Source organism: Molothrus aeneus, unplaced genomic scaffold (assembly GCF_037042795.1).
Source record: "Molothrus aeneus isolate 106 unplaced genomic scaffold, BPBGC_Maene_1.0 scaffold_70, whole genome shotgun sequence".
In the NCBI taxonomy this organism is placed as follows: Eukaryota; Metazoa; Chordata; class Aves; order Passeriformes; family Icteridae; genus Molothrus; species Molothrus aeneus.
Genome location: NW_027099222.1, coordinates 444877 through 462274, shown reverse-complemented (window position 1 = coordinate 462274; position 17398 = coordinate 444877). Strand labels below are relative to the sequence as shown.

Sequence of the window (17398 nt, the reverse complement as noted above, 5' to 3'; positions counted from 1 at the left end):
TACCGTGTGGTCATCAGCGCCCTGGGACCACCATGGAGCCGCTACAATCCCCGAAGAGACCCAAATCCCCAAAAATCCTTTTTGGCAGCCGAAAACGGGCGATTCAGGGTTTAATTTCCACCGACTCCGAGGTTCTCCAGACCTCCCCGAAGTGCTTAATGAGCCCCTAATTAGCCGTCGCTAATTACCGGGCCCTACAGCAGCAGCCTCCCCTCCTGGATGTCGCGGAAGGCGGCGGCGCTCAGCGGGACGTAGGAGCGGCGCGCGGCGTCGCGCAGGAACAGCCGGTCCCGGACGAGGCCGGGGTCAAAGCCCTCCTGGACCAGGCGGTTCTTGCACTGCTTGAAGGTGCCCGTGACCTCCAGGGCCTCCTGGGGACAGCGACAGGGACACGCTGGTGGCACCAGGTGGTCACCGTTGGCGCCAGGTGATCATCATTGGCGCCAGGTGACCACTGTTGGTGCCAGGTGGCCATCATTGGCGCCAGGTGGCCCCCGTTGGTGCCAGGTGGGCCCTGTTGGCACCAGGTGACCACCGTTGGCACCAGGTGACCCCCGTTGGCACCAGGTGAGCCCTGTTGGTGCCAGGTGGCCCCCGTTGGCACCAGGTGATCATCATTGGCACCAGGTGACCCCTGTTGGTGCCAGGTGGCCCCCGTTGGCACAGGGTGGCCATCGTTGGCGCCAGGTGAGCCCTGTTGGTGCCAGGTGGCCACCGTTGGCACCAGGTGAGCCCCATTGGCATCAGGTGATCACTGTTGGCACCAGGTGACCATCATTGGCACTGTATGACCATCATTGGCACCAGGTGACCCCTGTTGGTGCCAGGTGGCCACTGTTGGGACCAGGTGACCCTCACTGGCACCAGGTGACTGCTTTTGGCACCAGGTGGATCCCCATTGGGACAAGGTGATCCCTGTTGGCACCAGGTGAGCATCATTGGCACCAGGTGACCACCATTGGCGCCAGGTGACCTTTGGGGTCAAAGCCCTCCTGGACCAGGCGGTTCTTGCACTGCTTGAAGGTGCCCGTGACCTCCAGGGCCTCCTGGGGACAGCGACAGGGACACGCTGGTGGCACCAGGTGGCCCCCATTGGCGCCAGGTGAGCCCTGTTGGCACCAGGTGGCCCCCATTGGCACCAGGTGAGCCCTGTTGGCGCCAGGTGGTTCACTGGATGAGCTCTGAAGTCCCCTCCAACCCAAACCCTCCCGTGATTCCACCAGGCCATGATGGAACTGGATAAACTCTAAAGTCTTCTCCAACCCAAACCCTTCCATGATTCCATGAGTTCCACCACTCCATGAGTTCTAAAGTCCCCTCCAACCCAAACCCTCCCGTGACTCCACCAGGCCGCGATTGGCCGTTCCAGCGCTGGCCCCTCCCCTTCCCCAGTCCGACCCCACCCCCGGGAGCCGCCCCCGGGTGGGCGTGTCCTGCTGACCTGGATGCGGATGAAGCGGGGGGCGGCGTAGGCGGGCAGCGCGTCCTGCGTGAAGGCGAACAGTCGGTCACCGTCGAAGGCGGCCCCGTCCTTGAGGCGCACGGCGGCCATGCCACAGCGGCCCTCGCACCCTGCCAACGTCACCTGCGGTCACCTGCGGCCACCTCATCTCCTTGGGGTCTTCTTGGAGCCCCCCTGGGATACTGGGGTGGCCAAACGTGTTTTGGGTGGGTTTGTCCCGGTTTTGGGACGGTGGTGGAGGCACCTCCCATGCCAGGTGCTCATTTTGGGGTGAAAGTTCCCAATTTTTGCCTCCTTTGCGGCCACATGGGCCCAACCCCAGCGCCTGCCACTCCCTCGGGGCAGCCAAGTCCCATTTTCACCATTTTGGGCGATGTTTGTGCTCAAAGCAACTCTGGGTGTCAAAAAGTCATTTTTGAACCTTCTTGGTGGTGGCTGAGACCATTTTTGAACCTTCTTGGTGGTGGCTGAGACCACCTGGGGACACCTGGCCCACCTCAAACCCCACCCAGGTCCTCGTTTTGGTGGGACTCACCCGGCACGGCCACGCCGTAGACGTTGACCTCCTGGATGAAGCTCACCGAGCCCAGCGTGGCCTCCACCTCCGTGGTGGCCACGTTCTCCCCCTTCCACCTGGGGAGGAGAAGGGACGGGGCCGTCAGGGGTGTCACGGGCGTTATTTTTGTGAAAAATCCTCTAGCCGGGACCTTTTCTCCTGAGAAGCTGGGAAGCTTCAGCTTCTCCATGTTTTGCTGCTTTGGAATGTGACCTGGAGAATCGTTTACCCAGCACGTGAGACTGTTTTTGACTCGATGACCAATGACAGCCCCACCTGTGTCGAGGCCGTGAGCAGCCACAAGATTTTATTATCTTTCCTTTCATGAAATTTCCTTTCCTTTCCTGAAATTTCCTTTCCTTTCCTGAAATTTCCTTTCCTTTCCTTTCCTTTCCTGAAATTTCCGTCCCTTCCCTTCCCTTCCCTTCCCTTCCCTTCCCTTCCCTTCCCTTCCCTTCCCTTCCCTTCCCTTCCCTTCCCTTCCCTTCCCTTCCCTTCCCTTCCCTTCCCTTCCCTTCCCTTCCCTTCCCTTCTATTCTTTTAGTATAATTTTAATATTTAATTTTCTTTTAATACAATAGATATCATAATATATTCGTTTTCTATTTAATTTTCTTTTAAAATAATAGATATCATAATATATTCCTTTTCTTTTAATATATATCATAAAACCTCATTTTCTATTAATCTAACATCTATCATAAAATAATAAATCACCCATCTGGAGCACGGAGCCAAGGTTCTCATCCCTCCCCTCATCCCGTGCGACGCCGCCCCGACGGAAGGATCTGGAATTACCGGAAGGTGTCTCCGACGCGGTCCTGGAAGTAGACGAACCCCTCGGCGTCCATCACGAGGAGGTCGCCGCTGTTGAAGAAGGCGTCGCCCTTGGCCAGGACGTCCCTCAGGATCTTCTTCTGGGTCTTCTGCTCGTCGCCGGCGTAGCCGTGGAACGGCGCGGTCTTGGTGATCTTCACCACCAGCAGCCCCGTCTCACCTTGGCCGAGGAGGAGGAGGAGGAGGAGGAGGAGGAGGAGGAGGAGGAGGAGGAGGAGGAGGAGGAAGGTTGGAGGCCGCCCAGCCCCTCCTTTGGTTTCTCCGGGGGGTTCCTGGTGGGCTCCGTGGCGGGGCAGGGGTGGTTTGGGCGCGGCTCCACCCGCCCTTAGGAGGAGGAGGAGGAGGAGGAGGAGGAGGAGGAGGAGGAAGGTTGGAGGCCGCCCAACCCCTCCTTTGGTTTCTCCGGTGGGTTCCTGGTGGGCTCCATGGTGGGGCAGGGGTGGCTTGGGCACAGCTCCGCCCACCCTTAGGAGGAGGAGGAGGAGGAGGAGGAGGAGGAGGAGGAGGAGGAGGAGCTTTGGTTTCTCCCGGGGGTTCCTGGTGGGCTCCGTGGCGGGGCAGGGGTGGTTTGGGCGCGGCTCCACCCGCCCTTAGGAGGAGGAGGAGGAGGAGGAGGAGGAGGAGGAGGAGGAGGAGGAAGGTTGGAGGCCACCCAGCCCCTCCTTTGGTTTCTCCCAGGGGTTCCTGGTGGGCTCCGTGGCGGGGCAGGGGTGGCTTGGGCACAGCTCCGCCCACCCTTAGGAGGAGGAGGAGGAGGAGGAGGAGGAGGAAGGTTGGAGGCCGCCCAACCCCTCCTTTGGTTTCTCCGGTGGGTTCCTGGTGGGCTCCATGGTGGGGCAGGGGTGGCTTGGGCACAGCTCCGCCCACCCTCAGGAGGAGGAGGAGGAGGAGGAGGAGGAGGAGGAGGAGGAGCTTTGGTTTCTCCGGGGGGTTCCTGGTGGGCTCCGTGGCGGGGCAGGGGTGGTTTGGGCGCGGCTCCGCCCGCCCTTACCGGGTTTGGTGGGGACGCAGAGGCCCCGGTGGTCGCGCACGGGCTCGTCCAGCTCCACGTTGTACCTGATGAGCTCGAAGGGAGCGAAGAGCTGCAGGGGGAGGCAGGGAGGGACCCAGGGTGGAAGCAGGAAGGAGGATTTCCCCTCCATGGAAAGTTCCGGAATTTCCCTCCCCGCGGAAATTTCTGGAATTTTTTACCCCGGGGAATTTTCCTTCCCGTGGAAATTTCCAGAATTTCCTTCCTCGCGGAAATTTCCAGAATTTTTTCCCTGGGGAATTTTCCTTCCCGTGGGAATGTCCGAAATTTCCCTCCATGGAAAGTTCCAGAATTTCCCTCCCTGCAGAAATTTCCAGAATTTCTTTCCCTGTTGGAATTTTCCTTCCTGTGGGAATGTCTGAAATTTCCTTCCCGTGGAAAGTTCCAGAATTTCCCTCTCGCGGAAATTTCCAGAATTTCTTTCCCCGTTGGAATTTCCCTTCCTGTGGAAATGTCTGAAATTTCCTTCCCGTGGAAATTTTCAGAATTTCCCTCCCCGCGGAAATTTCCAGAATTTCTTTCCCCATGGAATTTTCCTTCCAGTGGAAATTTCCAGAATTCCCTTCCCGTGGAAATTTCCTTCCCATGGAAATGTCCATAATTTTCTTCCTGTGGAAATTTCCAGAATTTCCTTCCCGTGGAAAGTTCCAGAATTTCCTTCCCATTTCCGGGTGTGCTCTGATGTGATTGGTCTGTTCCAACCCGTGGGAACAACCCCCCCAATCCTGACATTCTGGGCATTAAAAACCGTTTGGTTTTAATTGTCTTTAATTTAATTTTTTTTTTGAGATTAAAGCGCTAAAATTAAATCTGATTTAAAGTTATTTAAATAAGTTATTTAAATAAGTTATTTAAATTAGTTATTTAAATATTTGATCTGATCCAATCAAATGGTGAACGAACTCATTGGTGGCATCTTCCAAATCCAGGAGATGTGGGACAACACGATGAGAAAAAAGGGGGGAAAATCTGATTTTTTAAGCTTTTCCTCAAAAATCTGAGTTTTGAGCTTCCGCTCTCTCCCACTTTTTCCTCAAAAATCTGATTTTTGAGCTTTTGTTCCGTCCCAGCTTTTGCTCCAAAATCTGATTTTTGCAGCTTTTGCTCCACGGGAAGGTGAAGGCTGAGACGTGGCACCAAAAGAGCCACAGAGGTGACCAGAGATGTCCCTGTGGACATCCCGAAACCCGTCTGGACCTCAACACTGTTGGGTCAGCGTTGGCCAACCAGTTGGAGGGGACTCATTTTGGGTGGGAAAAGGGCGTTTTGGGGACTCTGGTGTTGTGCCAGCCCAAGCTGATGGATGGTGCTGGAGACATCTCTGGAGATGCCACTGTTCGCTCCAGCACCAAGAGCTCCATCCAAGACCCAACCAAGACTCAACCAAGACTCAACCAAGAGCTCCATCCAAGACTCAGCCAAGATTCATCCAAGAGCTCCATCCAAGAGCTCCATCCAAGACCCAACCAAGACCCAACCAAGACTCAACCAAGAGCTCCATCCAAGACCCAACCAAGAGCTCCATTAAAGACTCAACCAAGATTCATCCAAGATTCACCCAAATGTTCGCTCCACCACCAAGAGCTTCATCCAAGACCCAACCAAGATTCATCCAAGAGCTCCATCCAAGAGCTCCATCCAAGAGCTCCATCCAAGACTCAACCAAGGTTCATCCAAGGTTCAACCAAGATTCATCCAAATGTTTGCTCCACCACCAAGAGCTTCATCCAAGGCTCAACCAAGAGCTCCATCCAAGACTCAACCAAGAGCTCCATCCAAGAGCTCCATCCAAGACTCAACCAAGAGCTCCATCCAAGACTCAACCAAGAGCTCCATCCAAGACTCAACCAAGGTTCAGCCAAGACTCAACCAAGAGCTCCATCCAAGACTCAACCAAGGTTCAGCCAAGACTCAACCAAGAGCTCCATCCAAGACTCAACCAAGGTTCAGCCAAGACTCAACCAAGAGCTCCATCCAAGAGCTTCATCCAAGATTCAACCAAGACTCAACCAAGATTCACCCAAATGTTCACTCCACCACCAAGAGCTTCATCCAAGAGCTCCAACAAGAGCTCCATCCAAGAGCTCCATCCAAGACTCAACCAAGGTTCAACCAAGATTCACCCAAATGTTCGCTCCACCACCAAGAGCTCCATCCAAGGCTCAACCAAGATTCATCCAAGATTCACCCAAACGTGCACTCCACCACCAAGAGCTTCATCCAAGACCCATCCAAGACCCAACTAAGACTCAACCAAGAGCTCCATCCAAGACTCAACCAAGATTCAACCAAGATTCAACCAAATGTTTGCTCCACCACCAAGAGCTTCATCCAAGACTCAACCAAGACTCAACCAAGAGCTCCATCCAAGACTCAACCAAGGTTCAGCCAAGACTCAACCAAGAGCTTCAGCCAAGATTCAACCAAGACTCAACCAAGATTCACCCAAATGTTCACTCCACCACCAAGAGCTCCATCCAAGACTCAACCAAGATTCAACCAAGAGCTCCATCCAAGATTCATCCAAATGTTTGCTCCACCACCAAGAGCTTCATCCAAGAGCTCCAACCAAGAGCTCCATTCAAGACTCAACAAAGATTCATCCAAGATTCACCAAAATGTTCACTCTACCACCAAGAGCTCCATCCAAGACTCAACCAAGATTCAACCAAGACTCAACCGAGAGCTCCATCCAAGACTCAACCAAGATTCATCCAAGACTCAACCAAGATTCAACAAAGATTCACCCAAATGTTCGCTCCACCACCAAGAGCTCCAGCCAAGATTCACCCAAGCCTTTCCTTGGATGAAACCCAACTTGAGGCGCCATGTTGGTGTCACCCCGAGGAGGACGTGCTCACCTTGATGAACCTGTTGGCCCTGCCCACGGCGCCGACCTTGCCGGTGTAGTTGATGAAGCCGGCGTTGCCCTCGGTGGCCCCGTAGAACTCCCAGACGGCCACGGGCCCGAAGCGCCGCAGGAACTCCGTCCACACCTCGGCCCTCATGCCGTTGCCCAGGGCCATGCGCACGCCGTGCTCGCGGTCATCGGCGCGCTGGGGAGGGGACACAGGGACGGGGCCACCTCGGGGGGTGACCGGAGAGGTGGGGACACCTCATGGGGGGGTTTGGGGCGGGTGGGGACTCACCTGGGGCGTGTTGCACAGGTAGCGCATGAGCTCGCCCACGTATTGGATGACGGAGACGTTGTAGCGGCGGCAGTCGGGCCAGAACTGGGAGGCCGAGAACTTGGAGCGCAGGACGCAGGTGGCACCTGGGGACACGGCAGGGGCACGGTGACCAGGCCCCTCCTCTCGTTACTCCTTGCCTCCATCCGTCCATCCATCCATCCATCCATCCTTCCATGCATGCATGCATCCATCCATCCATCCATCCATCCATCCATCCATCCATCATCCATCATCCTTCATCCACCCATCCATCATCCATCCATCCATCCATCATCCATCCATCCATCCATCCATCCATCCATCCATCCATCCATCCATCCATCCATCATCCATCCCTCCATCATCCATCCATCATCCATCATCCATCCATCCATCCATCCATCATCCATCCATCATCCATCATCCATCCATCCATCCATCATCCATCCATCCATCCATCCATCCATCCATCATCCATCATCCATCATCCATCCATCCATCCATCCATCCATCCATCCATCCATCCATCCATCCATCCATCTATCCATCCATCCATCATCCATCCCTCCATCATCCATCCATCCATCCATCCTCCATCCATCCATCCATCCATCATCCATCCATCCATCCATCCATCATCCATCCATCCATCATCCATCCATCCATCATCCATCCATCCATCCATCCATCCATCCATCCATCATCCATCCATCCATCATCCATCCATCCATCCATCCATCTATCCATCCATCATCCATCCATCCATCCATCATCCATCCATCATCTATCCATCCATCCATCCATCCATCCATCCATCCATCCATCCATCCATCCATCATCCATCCATCATCCATCCATCCATCCATCCATCCATCCATCCATCCATCATCCATCCATCCATCCATCCATCCCTCCATCATCCATCCATCCATCCATCCATCCATCCATCCATCCATCATCCATCATCCATCCATCCATCCATCCATCCATCCATCCATCCATCCATCCATCCATCCATCATCCATCCATCCATCCATCCATCCATCATCCATCCATCCATCCATCATCCATCCATCATCCATCCATCATCCATCCATCATCCATCCATCCATCCATCCATCATCCATCATCCATCATCCATCATCCATCATCCATCCATCCATCCATCCATCCTGTCCATCTGTCCGTCTGTCCCTCCGTGTCCGTACCCACTTCCAGGCACCCTCCCAGTCCCACCAGGAGCCCGGCTGAGTGGTAGAGGGGCAGCGTGGTGTAGACGACGTCGTCGGGCCGCAGCCCGCAGATCCGGGCCAGGCTGGCCACCATCATCATCTTCAGCTCCGTGATCACCGCGGCCTTGGGCAGACCTGCGGGGACAAGGGGCTGGGTGGGACCACACGGGCTCCTGAGGGCTCCTGGGGGTTCCTGGAGGACCTGGGGTGGGCACTGGGGGTCTTTGGCCCTCATTGGAGGAACCCTGAGGAACCTCACCCGGGGAGTGATGCCCATGGAGACAGGACACACCTGGCCCAGGTGGGCCCACCATGGTCAGGGCTGGAGGAAGACCCCTCCAAGCGGCCCATGTGTGGACACAGCCAGGACACACCTGGCCCAGGTGAGCCCACCATGGTCCAGCAAGCCCCCCAAGCCCCTCCAAGCTGCCCATGTGTGGAGAGCCAGGACACACCTGGCCCAGGTGGGCCCACCATGGTCCAGGAAGCCCCCTAAGCCCCTCCATGCTGCCCATGTGAGGACACACCTGGCCAAGGTGGACCTGAGATGGTCAGGGCTGGAGGAAGTCCCCAAAGCCCCCCAAGGTGCCCATGTGGACACAGCCAGGACACACCTGGCCCAGGTGGAACCACCATGGTCAGGGCTGGAGGAAGCCCCCAAGACCCCTTCCATCAGTGCTGACCCACCCACACAGACACAACCAGGACACACCTGGCCCAGGTGGGCCCACCATGGTCCAGGAAGCCCCCCAAGCCCCTCTAAGCTTCCCAGGTGGACACACCTGGCAAAGGTGGACCTGAGATGGTCCAGGAAGCTCCCCAAGATGCCCACACCCAGCCAGCCCCCCCTGCACTCACCTGTGGTGCCCGAGGTGTAGATGTACATGGCCTTGGAGTCGGCGCTGACCCCGGCGCGGTGCCCGGCGGGCGGGGGCTCGTCAGGTGAGGCCTCGATGTGGGGCAGCAGCGCCTCCACACCTGCCGTGGGCGAGGCCGCGCTCAGGTAGAACACGGCGACGCCGGCGCGGCGCAGCTCGGGCAGCACCTCCTCCACGGCCTCGCGGAGCTCTGCGGGACACACGGACACGCGGTGAGCCCACCCGGGCACAGCTGGAGTGCCACAGGGGCACCTGGGCAGGTGGGCACAGCTGGAGTGCCACAGGGGCACCTGGGCAGGTGGGCACAGCTGGAATGCCACAGGGGCATCTGGGCAGGTGGCACAGCTGGAATGTCAAAGGGGGCACCTGGGCAGGTGGGCACAGCTGGAAACCCCAATGGGCACCTGGGCAGGTGGCACAGCTGGAATGTCAAAGGGGCACCTGGGCAGGTGGGCACAGCTGGAAACCCCAATGGGGCACCTGGGCAGGTGGGCACAGCTGGAATCCCCAATGGGCACCTGGGCAGGTGGGCACCAGACCCAGACCCACCCCAAATGTGAGCCCTGGGGCTGAGGGCACCCCAAAAACCCAGGAAGGGGCACCAAGGGCCCCGGGCACCCAGTGGGAACTGTGTGGGAGTGTGGGGGGGGGCACCCGGAGCACCCCAAAAAGGGCCCCTGATCCCACAGACACCCCAAAAACCCCCAAACCCCAAAAAATATACACAGGGACAGCGACACACGGGGACAGTGACACACTCAGGGACAGTGACACACACAGGGACAGTGACACCCAGGGACAGTGACACACACAGGGACAGTGACACACAGGGACACGCAGGGACAGCCATGTCCAGGCTGTGACACACACACACACAGGGACAGTGACAGTGACACACACAGGGACAGTGACACACGGGGACAGTGACACACAGGGACACACACAGGGACATGCAGGGACAGCCATGTCCAGGGGGTGACACACACACAGGGACAATGACAGGGACACCCAGGGACAGGGACAGTGACACACCCAGGGACAGTGACACACCCAGGGACAGTGACAGGGACACACCCAGGGACAGTGACAGGGACACACCCAGGGACAGGGACACTCCCTGTGCAAACTCCCCCACCCCACGGTCACTCATTGGGGCTGGCACAGACCAGGGTGGCTTTGGAGGCCACAACCCCCTCATGTCCCCAAACCCCCCAAACCCTGTGATGTCCCCTCTCACCAGGGCTGGCCAGCACCACGGTGGCCTTGGTGGCCCCAAACCACTCATGTTCCCAGACACCCCACTGTCCCCTCTCACCAGGGCTGGCCAGCATCACAGTGGCCTTGGTGGCCACAAAGCCCCTCATGTCCCCAAACCCCCCTGAACACCTCGTTGTCCCCTCTAACCAGGGCTGGCCAGCATCAGCCTTGGTGGCCATAAATCCCCCCAAACCCTGTGCTGTCCCCTCTCACCAGGGCTGGCCAGCATCACGGTGACCCTGGTGGCCACAAGCCCCTCATGTCCCCAAACCCCACGCTGTCCCCTCTCACCAGGGCTGGCCAGCATCACGGTGGCCTTGGTGGCCCCATACCCCCATTGTCCCCTCTCACCAGGACTGGCCAGCATCACAGTGGCGTTGGTGACCCCAAACCCCCCAGACCCCGCGCTGTCCCCTCTCACCAGGGCTGGCCAGCACCACGGTGGCCTTGGCGGCCCCAAACCCCTCATGTTCCCAGACACCCCACTGTCCCCTCTCACCAGGGCTGGCCAGCATCACGGTGGCCTCGGCCGCCTCCAGCGCGTGCCGCAGCGCCCGTCCCCGCACGTTGCAGTTGAGGCAAGCCATGGCACAGCCCAGCTTGGCCAAGGCCAGCCAGGTCCACAGGTAGGCCGGCTCGTTGGGCAGGAACACGGCCACGGTCTGGCCCCCGCCGCGCAGCCCCGCGCGCCGCCGCAGCGCCCAGGCCGCGCGGTTGCTGCGGCGCTCGACGTCCTCGAAGGTGAGCACCTGGTCCTGGAAGAGCAGCAGGGGATGGCGCGGGCGCAGCCGGACATGCTGCCGGAACACGTCCAGCAGCGTGGTGGCCGGCTTGGTGGCCATGCGCCGGCGGCAGCGCAGCGATGACCACGCCATGGTGCCGAAGAAGGCCAGGTCCTGCCACAGGAAGGGCGCCAAGCGGGCAGCGGCCAGAGGAGCCAGGGCCAGCAGCACGGCCAGCAGGGCCAGCAGGGCCGGCAGCACCGCCATGGCCACCGCGGCGGTGGGGACGGTGGCCAAGGTGCGCCGGGTGACCTTTGGGCTGTGGCGGCGCCGGGGCCGGGGGCGGAGGTCGCCGCTCTTTGGTTCGCGCTCTCTGTTTGTTTTCCTTCCTCTTCTCCAATTGTTTTCTCCCCTTTGGCCTTCCCCGCCCCCGGGAGCGGCTCTGTGGACACAGCTGTCACAGCCCGCTGGCTCTGCCTGCCCGGCTGGCTGGCTGTCCGTCCGGCTGTCTGTCTGTCCATCCGGCCGGCTGCCTGTCCAGCTGGCTGGCCTCTGTCTGTCTGGCTGTCCGGCCTCTGCCACCCTGGCTGTCTGATTGTCCAGGCATTCATTCTCTGCCTGCCCAGCTGTCCAGCTGTCCATCTGTCCGGCCTCTGTCTGGCTGTCCGGCCTCTGCCTGCCCAGCTGTCCATCTGTCTGGCCTCTGTCCGGCCATCCAGCATGTGCCACCACTGCTGTCCCTCTGTGCAGCCTCTGCCAGCCCAGCTGTCCATCTGTCTGGCCTCTGTCTGCCCAGGTGTCTGGCTGTCCATCTGTCCGGCTCTGTCTGGCTGTCCAGCCTCTGCCAGCCCGGCTGTCCATCTTGGACACCTCAGGAACACCTTGGGGACACCCCAGAGACACCCTGGGGACACCTTGGGGACACCCCCGAAGCAGGGACATCCCACGGGGACACATCAGCGACACCCCAGGGACACCTGAGGGACAATTCCAAAGCAGGAACAACCCGGGAGACCTCAGGAACACCCCGGGGACACCCCTGAAGCGGACACACCTTGGGGACACCCCAGGAACACCCCGGGGACGCCCCCAAAGCGGGGACACCCCCGGGACTCCTCGGGGCGGGGGTTGTGGGCGGTGCCGCCCAGCAAAAGGAGGCGCGCAGGTCCCACCGAGATTCGAACTCGGATCGCTGGATTCAGAGTCCAGAGTGCTCACCATTACACCATGGGACCGCCCGGATCCTTCCGCGCCGCTCCCTCCGCCACGAAAAAGAGACCGCGGGGCCGCCCCTGCGGGAGCGGGCGGGAAACCCCCGGGGAGGGCTGGGAAAAGAGGAAAAAAGGGGAAAAAAAAGTAGGAAAAAAAGGGAAAAAATTGGGGAAAAAAAAAGTGGAAAAAGAGGAAAAGGAGATTCGCCCGAACAGGGACTTGAACCCTGGACCCTCAGATTAAAAGTCTGATGCTCTACCGACTGAGCTATCCGGGCTCTGCTGCGACGCCTTGCAGGCCGTGATCAAAGCGGATTTGAGGAAAAACTCGCGGTTTTGGGGCAAAATCGAGGGGGTTTGGGGAGAAACCCGAGGATTTGGGGAGAAACCTCGTGATTTTCGGGAAAAGCCCAAGGATTTGGGGAAAAAACTTGCGGTTGTAGAGAAAAATCGAGCGTTTGTTGGGGGGGGGGGGAAAAGGTTTAGGGAGAAACCCGAGGTTTTGGGAGCGGGGGGGGGAAGAGATTCTGGGGAAAAAAAAGAGGAGGTTTTAGGGAAAAACCCGAGGATATCGGGAGAAAACCTGATATTTTAGGGAGAAACCCGAGTTTTTTGGGAGAAACCCGAGGTTTTAAGGAAAAAGACGAGGTTTTGGGGGGAAATCTCGTGGTTTTAGAGAGAAACCCGAGGTTTTAGGGAGAAACACGAGATTTTAGGGAAAAAAACTAAAATTCTGGCCTTCTCCCCCCTCATGTTTCCCGCCCCGTTCCCCCCTCACGTTTCCTGACATTTTCCCCCCTCACGTTTCCCATTTTTTACCTCATAATCTCCACCTTCTTTCCCCCTCACATTTCCCAGCATTTTCTCCCCTCATGCTTCCCACCATTTTCACTCTCTTATTTCCCATTTTTACCTGACGTTTTCTGGCCTTTCCCCCCTCACGTTTCCTGACATTTTCCACTCACATTTCCCGTTTTTTACCTCACATTTTCTGGCCCTTTCCCCCCTCGCTATTCCCAGCATTTTCTCCCTTCATGCTTCCCACCATTTTTAACTCTCTTATTTCCCATTTTTACCTCACATTTTCGGGCCTTTTCCCCCCTCATGTTTCCTGACATTTTCCCCCCTCACGTTTCCCATTTTTTACCTCATAATCTCCACCTTCTCTCCCCCTCACATTTCCCAACATTTTCTGCCCTCATGCTTCCCAACATTTCCTCCCCTTTATGTTTCCTGCCATTTTCACCCTCACATTTCCCATTTTTTACCTCACGTTTTCTGGCCTTTCCCCCTCATGTTTCCCATTTTCTTACCTCATGATTTCTGCCCTTTTTCCTTCATGTTTCCTGCTCTTTTCCCCCTCACATTCCCCACCATTTTCTCCCCTCACATTTCTCACCCTTTTCCCCCTTATCTTTCCCATTTTTTACCTCACCTTTCCTGCTCTTTTCCCCCTCATGTTTACCTCCATTTTCTCCCCACACTTTTTCCCGCTCTTTTCTCCCCTCACATTTCCCACTCTTTTTCCTCTCACATTTCCCACCCATTTCCCCCCTCCAATTTCCCTTTTTTTACCTCATATTTTCTGCCCTCTTGCCCCCTCACATTTCCCACCATTTTCTCCCCTCACATTTTCCACCATTTTCTCCCCTCACATTTCCCACCATTTTCTCCCCTCACATTTCTCACCCTTTTTCCCTTATCTTTCTCATTTTTTACCTCACCTTTTCTGCTCTTTTCCCCCTCACATTTTCCCCCATTTTCTCCCCTCGCATTTTCCACCATTTTCTCCCCTCACATTTCTCACCATTTTCTCCCCTCACATTTCCCGCTCTTTTCTCCCCTCACATTTCCCACCCATTTCCCCCCTCCAATTTCCCATTTTTTACCTCATATTTTCTGCCCTCTTGCCCCCACACATTTCCCACCATTTTCTCCCCTCACATTTCCCACCATTTTCTCCCCTCACATTTCCCACCATTTTCTCCCCTCACATTTCCCACCATTTTCTCCCCTCACATTTTCCCCCATTTTCTCCCCTCACATTTCCCACCCTTTTTTCCCTTATCTTTCTCATTTTTTACCTCACCTTTTCTGCTCTTTTCCCCCTCACATTTCCCCCCATTTTCTCCCCTCACATTTTCCACCATTTTCTCCCCTCACATTTTCTCCCCTCACATTTTCCACCATTTTTTCTCCTCACATTTTCCCCCATTTTCTCCCCTCACATTTCCCGCCATTTTCTCCCCTCACATTTCCCCCCTCACGTTTCCCACCCTTTTTCCTTTATCTTTCCCATTTTTTACCTCACTTTTTCTGCCCTATTCTCCCCTCAAGTTTCCCACCCACAAATTTGGATTTTCCTCTCGATTCCTCCTCTCCTGCTCTGGGTGTCTCCATGTCCATCCCCCTCGCTGTGGCCTAGGGTGAGGGGCTAATTGGTATATTTAAATGAGAAGAATTGAAATTTTTCATTTTTTATAATATTTTAATATAATATTATATTTTATATCATAATTTTTAAATTATTTTTTCAAGCAAATAGGGTGAGGGTGAGGGTTAGGGAATATTTGGAATATGAAAATGCAAATAATTTGAATATTTAAATATTAATTTGGGTTAGTTTCAGGTTTAGGGTTAGGGTTTTGGTTGGGATCGGGGTCAGGGTTAGGGGATAATTGGAATATTAAATGCGAATAATTTGAATATTCATATTGGAATTTGGGTTAGGGTTAAGGACACGGTTGCGGTTTGAAAATATTTGGAATATTAAAACGAGAATAATTTGTATATTTAACAGGGATTTAATTTTTAAAAGCAAATATTCCAAAGTGTTCAGTTTAGGGTTTGGGTTAGGGTATCATTTGAATTGTAAATTTAGAATAATTTGGATATTTTACAGGGAACTTAATTTTTAATCTGAATATTCAGTGTTAGGGTCGCAGGGTTACAGTCAGTGAATATTTGGAATATTAAAACGAGATTTATTTGAATATTTAGCAGGGAATTTAATTTTTAAAAGTGTATATTCCAAAGGGTCGGGGTTAGGTTTAGGCTTAGGGGACAATCGGAATTTTAAAATGAGAATAATTTGAATATTTGACAGGGAATTTAATTTTAAATGCAAATATTCCATAGGTTTAGGGTTAGGACCAGGTTTAGGAATTTAATTTTAAATGCAAATATTCCATAGGTTTAGGGATAGGACCAGCTTTAGGGCTTGGCTTAGGGTCATTGTCAGTATCAGGGTAAGGTTAGGGGATAATTGCAAGATTAAAATGGGAATAATTTGAATGTTTAAATTTAAATTTGGGTTAGGATAAGGATTAGGGTTAGGCTTAGGGTCATGGCCATATTTAGGGTTAGGATTAGGGTTGGGTTTAGGGTGAGGTTTATGGTCAGTGAATATTTGGCATATTGGAATGAGAATTATTGGAATATTTAACTGGGAATTTAATTTTTGTGAGTGATTATTCCAAAGGGTGGGGATTGGTTTTAGGGTTAAGTTTAGGGTCAGGTTTAGTGTTACAAACAATGAAAATCTGGAATATTAAAATGACAATTATTTGCGTATTTATCTGGAAATTTAATTTTTAATTGTGATTTTTCCATTTATTTACTCCATTTAATATTTTGGTTTGCATTAGGGCCATCTTCAGCGTCATTAGGGTTAGGAGATAATTGTAATATTAAAATAGGAATCATTTGAATATTTAAATTCTAATTTGGGCTAGGGTAAGGGTTAGGGTGAGAGTTAGGCTTAGGCTTTGGGTTATTGTTTAGGTCAGTGTCAGTGAATATTTGAAACAATAAAATGAGAATTATTTGAATATTTAACAGGAATTTTAAATTTTAAATGCAAAAATCTCAAAGGGTTCGTTCTAGGGCATAATTGGAATGTGAAAATGAGAATAATTTGAATATGTAAATGTCAGGTTTAGGGTTAGGATTAAGGTCAGGTTTTGGTTATAATTGTAATATTAAAATTGGAATCATTTGAATATTTAAATTCAAATTTGGGTTTGAGTAAGGATTAGGGATAGTGGTAGGTTTAGGCTTAGGTTTGATATTTGGGTGAGTGTCAGTGAATATTTGAAACAATAAAATGAGAATTATTTGAATATTTAACAGGGAATTTCATTTTTAAATGTGAACTTTTCAAAGGGTTTGGCCTAGGGTATAACTGGAATTCTAAAATGGGAATAATTTGAATATATAAATGTCAGGGTTAGGGTTAGGATTAAGGTCAGGTTTTGGTTATAATTGTAACATTAAAATAAGAATCATTTGAATATTTTAATTCTAATTTGCGTTTGAGTAAGGATTAGGGATAGTGGTAGGTTTAGGCTTAGGCTGAGGGTTAATTTTTGGGTTAACACCAGTGAATATTTGAAATTTGAAAATTAAAAAAAATATTTGAATATTTATCAGGGAATTTAATTTTTAAATGTGAACTTTTCAAAGGGTTTGGCCTAGGGGATAACTGGAATTCTAAAATGGGAATAATTTGAATCTATAAATGTCAGGGTTAGGGTTGGGTTTTGGGTTTGGGTTTGGGTCATGGTCAGTGTCAGGCTTAGGGGATAATTGTAACATTAAAATAGGAATAATTTGCATATTTAAATTCTAATTTGGTTTTGGGTAAGGATTAGGGTTAGAGTTCGCCTTAGACTTCGACTTAGTGTTTGTGTTACCATCTGTGAATATTTGAAATAATAAAACGAGAATTATTTGAATATTTACCAGGGAATTTCATTTTCATATGCAAACATTTCAAAGGGTTCGTTCTAGGGGATAATTGGAATGTTAAAATGAGAATAATTTGAATATGTAAATGTCAGGGTTAGGGTTAGGATTAAGGTCAGGTTTTGGTTACAATTGTAACATTAAAATTGGAATCATTTGAATATTTAAATTCTAATGTGGTTTTGGGTAAGGATTAGGGTTAGAGTTAGGTTTAGGCTTAGGGTGAGTGTCAGTGAAGATTTGAAATAATTAAATGAGAATTATTTGCGTATTTAACAGCGAATTTATTTTTGAAGT

At 52.9% G+C, this 17398-nt stretch overlaps 1 protein-coding gene and 2 non-coding genes across 3 annotated transcripts; all 3 read right to left on the bottom strand.

Moving 5' to 3' along the window:
* Positions 1 to 102: 102 nt before the first annotated feature.
* Positions 103 to 11411, bottom strand: SLC27A5 (solute carrier family 27 member 5). The gene is made up of 10 exons (XM_066571485.1): positions 10922 to 11411; positions 9146 to 9355; positions 8264 to 8422; positions 7035 to 7159; positions 6747 to 6941; positions 3847 to 3937; positions 2817 to 3015; positions 1998 to 2095; positions 1442 to 1572; positions 103 to 371 (listed from the first exon to the last, which is right to left on the bottom strand). Exons 1-10 carry the CDS (start codon positions 11409 to 11411, stop codon positions 195 to 197), a joined length of 1875 nt encoding a protein of 624 aa, XP_066427582.1. The 3' UTR covers positions 103 to 194.
* Positions 11412 to 12307: 896 nt separating this feature from the next.
* On the bottom strand, positions 12308 to 12379 carry TRNAQ-CUG (transfer RNA glutamine (anticodon CUG)). The gene has a single exon. It is a non-coding gene; the product is annotated as a tRNA-Gln (tRNA).
* A 181-nt stretch (positions 12380 to 12560) lies between these two features.
* Positions 12561 to 12633, bottom strand: TRNAK-UUU (transfer RNA lysine (anticodon UUU)). Its single transcript has one exon. It is a non-coding gene; the product is annotated as a tRNA-Lys (tRNA).
* Positions 12634 to 17398: the final 4765 nt, after the last annotated feature.